The 7,460-nt window shown below is 36.3% G+C and overlaps 1 protein-coding gene across 9 annotated transcripts in view; it reads right to left on the bottom strand.

Annotated features, from left to right (window-relative positions):
- Nucleotides 1-360: 360 nt before the first annotated feature.
- Nucleotides 361-7,460, bottom strand: part of LOC126351714 (tyrosine-protein kinase Shark) — a 146,185-nt gene continuing 139,085 nt past the window's right edge. For all 9 annotated transcript variants that reach the window (XM_050002627.1, XM_050002631.1, XM_050002635.1 and 6 more), the window contains exon 16: nt 361-4,699. In XM_050002627.1, the coding sequence (XP_049858584.1) occupies nt 4,502-4,699 (198 nt within the window). In that variant the 3' untranslated portion in view covers nt 361-4,501. The remainder of the gene's footprint in view (nt 4,700-7,460) is intronic.

Here is a 7,460-nt window from a genome sequence, read left to right as displayed (position 1 = left end):
ATGAACACTAGAAATTTGGCTGCAGTTTGACAAGCACTGCATTAGACTTCATACTCATAATGTTTTTGTTACATTACACATTAACAATAAACTTCATAATAGCTGAGTATCTAAGACAACAGTATTTACATGCCCCCCCTCCCCTCCCCCCTGGGAAACTGCTACATTCTGAACACCAACTTTTCAACTATCCAGACAGCACTAGAGCTGCAGACTGTCCTCCTAGAACATCTCGTTATCAATAATTTAATTTAAACTTTGTAGCTTCAAAAAATTTTCTTTATCAGAAGGTCCTCCTACATTTAATTAGCATCCTGTAATACAGTAGAAAGCATCTTTAAAAGTAATTGGCATATAAAATTTTCATGGAGACATCAGTTTTATTTTAAAAACAATACATGCAAAATTTGCTTTTCCATAAACAACATTATTTACTATTAACCATTTATTACAATGACATCACAGTGAATGGTCACACATAAATACAATTGGAATGTGGTCTGCAAATAAATCATATAAAATTTCACTAGTTGTAGTGAAACTCCTTCCAATAGTAATTTGTTCAATGACTTCAAATTAATCTTAAAATCGGAAGCTATATTGTCATAAATGATAACATTCACAAATATTTTAACAATAACATATGCAATTTGCCATTTGTCGAATAACTGCAGTATACAAGAAGTAAAAAATTCGAATTTCAGACAGAGTGCAATCACAGGAATTATGAATATATAACAATGAAACTGGATTTAAAAAATGAGTAAAAACATTAACAATGCAACATTATTTACACAAACTATTGGCTTTCACAATATTTCTGAGATACTAATTTATAATATCAAATAAAAGCCATGAAAGTATTGAAATTACTGTTCACATTTAGCAAAGATGATTTTTATAATAATATACAACAATGATAAAAAACAGTACAAAAATAAATAATGCATTTCCTGATGACTCATCTAAAGTCCAAATTGAAAAGTGGTCACGGTAATAAAACACTGAGCAGTGCTGCACAGTTATTAAAACACCGCGAAAACCACTGAATTGTATTGTATTGTAATTGTTAATTTTAATTTCTGAAGCGTGGAATAAAAGGTTGGGTCTGAAGTCTTATATTTATATATTAAAGGTCTTATATTTATTTAAAAAAACTATAGAAGTTACAAATTTGTGGTTTGTGACAAATGAAAGAATAAATCATCAAGTTTGTTTGCATATCTTTGTTGCAGGTAGAAGCTGTAGAGAGCACTATAATTGCTGTCAATGTAAAACTGCGTCACTCGAGGAGACGGCAGCACAGTGTTCTCTGGTATCATGAGACAAAATTTCCAATTACTGCGCAGCAAAAATTTTGAAGACACTAGAAAAGAAAAGTGTCTGATATAAGGAGTATTGTTGTGTGGTGCATGAAGTTTAAACAGAGTGGCAGTGTGTTAGATGTTGGATCATCCACAAACAGGGCAGCATTTTGCTAGTGGACAAAGTGTCAGAGCTAGGCAACAGGCATTCTTACAAAGACCTTCCAAATGTACTCAACACACACCTTGTGAATTTGGGTTTCCTAGGACCATAGTGTGAAGAATTCAGGTTGCATTTGCACGCATATAAGGTCCACATATGACTTGCGTTACAATCAAGTGGTGGAAAATGTTGAGCAGTTTTTGTGACAGACATACTGTCAGTTTATCTTTAACGAATTTGTTTTACAGATGAGGCTACTTTCCATATACCAGGTAAAGTTAACGTGCACAATTTGAGGATATGGGGTTTGAAAAGTCCATACATTGCCTTAGATCACATTAGAGATGTGGTGATGCTTAACAGTCATTAGCCCTTTTATTTTTTTTATTTTTTTGTCATAAAATCATTAACAGCTAACATCCATCTGGAAATTTATAACAGCCTGGAGAACCACAACTGAGAGACTCACAGCTTGATGTGATGTTCCAACACGATGCTGCGCCACCTCATTGGCGACTACATGTTACAAATTTTCTTAATGAAACATTTCCTGGTAAGGTGTATTGGGTATGTGGTCCCACTGTCTGGTGTGCAAGATCACCAGACATAATGTCTTTGGATTTCTTTTTATGGGATATGTAAAGGACAAAGTTTACACTACACAAGTACCTGACTGGATACATTAAGTAGAAGGTTAACACATGCTGTTGCTGGTGTTACACAAGGAATGTTGTCAAATGCTGTATATTGTGGAATAAATATCAATTACACATTCTTTGAGCAACAAACAGAGCACTTGTTGAAGTTTATTGATGTCGTAATAAAAACTTAGTGCTTTATTCTTTCATTATCACAAGCCACAAATCTGCAAGTCCTATAGTTGTCAAAAAGAAAACATGTAGGCCCACCCTGTATTTTGATTCATTTGCAAAGTACAGGTCTGTCCACAAGCCATTAAAATTGCAGATACATATCATTTGATGCAGTGCGAGTGTTGCTCACTATAAATCTGATTTAAGGAATTACACAAATATTGAAACATTGTCCTGTACCATCGTAATAATTCATTCAAAGGTTATGCAGAGAATTCTGCAGTTATAACATAGCTGCGCATAACTGTTGGAGAATCAGACCATTATTAGAATACTTTCTGACTATTACTGTGTTCCTTTATTATGTAGTCACATCTTTAGATGTGAAACTGCTTCATGAAAGAAAGGTTTCATGTTGAATATAAAGGCCATAAAAATATTTATACTGACACTTATAAAAGACAATTATTTGCTACTGCAAAGAATTAACATGCAGTTTTAATGATTCAGTTCATTGACTGAAAACAATACAAAAATCACACAAATTAAGTTGCAATGGCCTAAGCAGAATGAATATTATTACTGGAAAAGAAATTATTACTGCAATACTTGCACTGCATTAACAATACTCATCTTAATGGCTCATATATTGTAACTTTTGGCAAAGGAAAAATTGAAAAAGAAGCAGACTCTTGCAGGTGAGGCAAACCATCATAAGCTATCAATTATATGTTAAAATCTCTTGCTTCCAAACAGAAAATTAACAATGTCAGTAACAAGGTGGTACTCCCAATGAAATTTCTAAATGAAAAAGCAAAGGAGAAGAATCAAGCTACAACTTTAGAAAATGTTACACCTCCACTTATTCAGTCACAAAAAGACAAACATATTGGCACAATGCAATATCTTAACGGAAGATATTTTTTCAGCCACTTGGCAGAAAGACTCAATAATATGTATAGTTGGTGAGAATGCAACCATTTTTATCACTGATTGTGCATAATATGGCAATGTGATTTTTTTCACTGTACACAAGATATACTATAATCCAATAAAAATTAATTAAAAGCCATGGCAGATTAAAATCTGCCTGAGTCATCCAAGTACACCTCAATGCCCAGATCAAAACTTTTATCTACTAATGCCCCTCTCTCTCTCTCTCTCTCTCTCTCTCTCTCTCTCTCTCTCTCTCTCTCTCATTCTTCCAAATATACAGCAGCAGACTTCAGAGAAAAGATGTGAAAAAAGTGGCTGATTTACAGCCATGAGGTTCAGGATGTAAGACTCACTCTGACACTATAACATGCATTACCTGTACACCATTGAAACATAGCTCAGAATATGAAAAGTAAAACTGTAATGGCTTACTGACCTTCAATAATTTCACACATTACGAGAAAAAGATAAAACTGAATAGAAAAATCTAAGGGAAAAGCTTGAATGACAATTTATCAGAGCAAGAAAAGTTTTTCTTTTGTTTTTGGTTTTGTTTTTTCAGCAGTGAAAGTAATCAGGGAAAAGATAGAACACTAAAAGGGTGGCATATGGAAAGACACACTAGTTTATAATTCATGGAGTTCAACCCCTTTTACACACACACACACACACACACACACACACACACACACACACACACACATGCAGTTCAGGAATGCAATAATTATTATTTATCTTTGTATTTTTTACGGATTATGTAAATACAAATGGATAAATTTCTGACTCTGCAGCAACAATACCAAAATATACTGTATATCTAAAATGTAAATAACATTTTACAATATGTACAATTATAAAATTGTACCATTATTAAAGCTAAGAAACTTTATCACAGAAATGCTCTTCAGTGAATGATGCAATAGTTTCAATTACTGGGAGTATATGAGAAGACAAATTATGACATTGTCCCATAAAACATTTCAAGTGGTCTGATGTATACTGCCAGAAGCAATATTGCTGAACTTAACACGTTGAAGTCCATGGTACTTCTATATTATATGAGAGTCTATGTTTCAGTACATCATAAATTACAAGTCCTAGAGTTAACTTTTGTCTTCCTCTCCCAGCTGACATTCTTATACTGAAATCAAGGACATATAAATACAATTTAAAAAAATAATACCTTTCAATAATGACACTTCTGCCGTATTATGCAGAAACTACAAAATGTTTCTACAAAATCAGCAAGAATCTCAAATGGCACTAATGTGTTTACTTTAAAGTATTCACACAATTGTTGCTTCCATTACAAGTTCTTTGATATTTATATATTCAGGATCAGAGGAAAATATTTCTAGCAGTTCATTAAATGTGGGTCTATCCTTGGGAAAATACTCCCAGCACCGTTTCATGATTTTGTAGACCTCATCTGGACACTGCGGTGTCTGGCTAAGACGTTCTCCTCTTTCTATCAATTCTATTACCTGTAAAAAAGAACTTTTGTCACTCCAGTATCAAAACAAAGAAATTTTAAAACGGACTTTTCTACTGATGGAAGTGAACATCCAGGAAGGTGTCAATTTATTCATTCAATATCAAGTCAGGTCAAGAGCAACCTAGTTGGCAGATTTATTTAAAAAAATTAATTTAAGTGATGGTAACTAGATGAAAATATTATTCAACTGTTGCTTTACAACCATAGACATAGTCCTTACATTGTAGGGATTCATATTAGGAATATAAAGATTTTGTTGGTAACAGTGAGCATCAGAGGTATTCTCACGCCTTCCATGTTAGAACCCTCTGCAAGTGTTACAAACATAAAGGATACACATACCAACTTCACAAAATGAAGAAAGAAGAAAATCCATTATGATTACAACAAAATAAAGATAAACTTTAATTAGTAATAAAAATGCGAGACAGAACTTCTGGCCAGTGCTTGCATATATAAAAGCTTCTGATAAAGACCCACCGTAAGTGGAGACAAAGATGAAGGGAGACACATCAGAGAGTATGATATCAAGGCTGATACAGTGGTAAACACTGTGCCAGTTTCGGTCAAGAGATGATGACAGAGGAGAAGCAAAGGCTGATAGATCAAGAGGAAGAGAAATGAATAGTGCAATGAAGAACTAGGAGGGAAAGCAGCTGGAAGAAAACAGAGAAAAAGGAAGGAGGGAAAGGGGAGGGGGAGGATAATAAGAAAGAAAAATAAGTAATTATATGTATGTCCACATCTAGCTGTGTAGTCGGCACGAATAACTGCCTTGCTGCATATCTGGATTCAATTACCGGTACTACAAAAGACTTTTCCTTGATGGGAGTACTGGAACGGGGTACACAGAGTCTCGTGATGCCGACTGAGGAGTTACTTGATTCAGAACTAGCGGCTTCAAAGTCTGGGAAACAACAACACATGGGAGAATGGTATGCTGATCTCATACACCTCCACACTGCACCTGAATGAAAAATGAAAACAGGGAGAGTGTGTGTGTGTGTGTGGGGGATTGTTGGTTAAGTGTTATCAGGTGTTAAATCTCGGAGGGTGCAAAATGCGAAGATGCTCTGAAGGCCAAGTTCCCAGAACAGGGCATTAAAAATTATCCTCAATCATCACCCTGCTTTATATGGAAATCCATGAGATTTCTGTTATCAAGGCAAGAGACATGTATACAATCACATGAAACTGGCCCCTTTACACACAAATGCTGCAGAGCTTTAAACTCTGTTCATCACAACAAAGCCACAGCCGCTCTGCATCATGATATGAATATTTTCCTAGCTATACGTTCTGATAGGACTTGCTTCTCGGCATATTTTCCTCATACCACCCACAGGTAATGAATTTAAAATAATGTCCTCCAAAAGTCTCCTCAGCTTCATCATGCTTGCCTGTTCCTACTTGAGTACATCACCAAAACTCATTTTCCTACACAGTTTTTACTAATGCTTTCTGCACATTTCTGTACCTTCCTTCCTCCACTTATAAACTACATCAATTCTCTCCTCTTCCTTGCATAGCATTTCGTTTGATCTAATCAATTAGTGCTGACTTTCTCATGGTTACAATCCCATTCCATTACTGTTCTTATCGACAACTTTAAATTAGAAAAAAACGTTTCTCATAAATACAATTCAAACAACTGGGATATCTGCTTCTCTTAGTCTGTTATACGTGCTTCCAATCAGAATCACCATATTGACTAATAATAACCATCTCTGGTTGCTCTGACCAGAATGCAATGATGTCGCATCAAATGCAAGCATCAATCCAGAGCAAGGCAGGAAAGGGTGAGAGACAGCAAGGTACAGGTCAGCCGAGAGGAGTCAGAAATGCCTGGTGGAGTGTGCAGTGACTAAATGGCAACCAGATAAGGCTGACTGGTGCAGCATCAGGATGCTGTGGAGGAAAGAAAGGGAGGTGTATGGGTGGGAATGGGGAGCAATAGAGAATAAGAACAGAGAACAGAGAAATGACTGGTGGGTGTATTAGCAGAGAACAGAGGTCAATGAACTGAAAGGAAGTAATCGAACCGACGGAGCAGAAACTGCCAAGTTGGAGGGTGTGGGGACAGTAGGTTATCTTTGGTTGAGGCTGGGATAGTTTTGGAAGTGGACAACCTGTTGTAAGCAAAACTCCTATCTGTGCAGATCAGAAAAGCTGGTGGTGGAGGGGAAGATCAAGACAGACCAGGTTGCAAAGCACCCACTGAAATCAGCTGCAAATTGTGCTACAGGGTGATCCACTTTGCTCTCAGCAACAGTTTGGCACTGCCCATTCATCCTGATGGACAGCTGGCTGGTAGTCATACCAATATAAAAATTTATGCAACGATTCCAGCAGAGCTGATAAAAGACACAGCTGCCTCTTATGGGGTAGAATAAGCCTGTGACAGGACTGGAATAGGAAGTTCTGGGTGGGTGGTTTTTCATGTCTTTCATCTAGGTTTTCAACAGTGGTGTAGAGACGGACTAGGATTTTGTGGAAGTTAGATGGACAATGGAACACCACTTTAGTAAAAAGGATTTGGGTAGGATGTCCCTTATTTCACGTCATAGTGATAGATAATCAAAGCCTGGATGAAGGATGTGGTTTAGTTGTTTCAGTCTGGTTTGGTATTGGATGACAGAAGGGGACCTCCTTTAAACCTGTTTCTTGGTAGTATGTGAGGATATGGCACAGGAAACCTGTTTGCAGACTAAATTTGGTGAACAGTGCCTGTCTGTGAGAGCTCGTGTCAC

The sequence above is a fragment of the Schistocerca gregaria genome, chromosome 1 (genome assembly GCF_023897955.1).
Source record: "Schistocerca gregaria isolate iqSchGreg1 chromosome 1, iqSchGreg1.2, whole genome shotgun sequence".
Taxonomy (NCBI): domain Eukaryota; kingdom Metazoa; phylum Arthropoda; class Insecta; order Orthoptera; family Acrididae; genus Schistocerca; species Schistocerca gregaria.
This window is presented reverse-complemented; position numbering and strand designations above follow the sequence as displayed.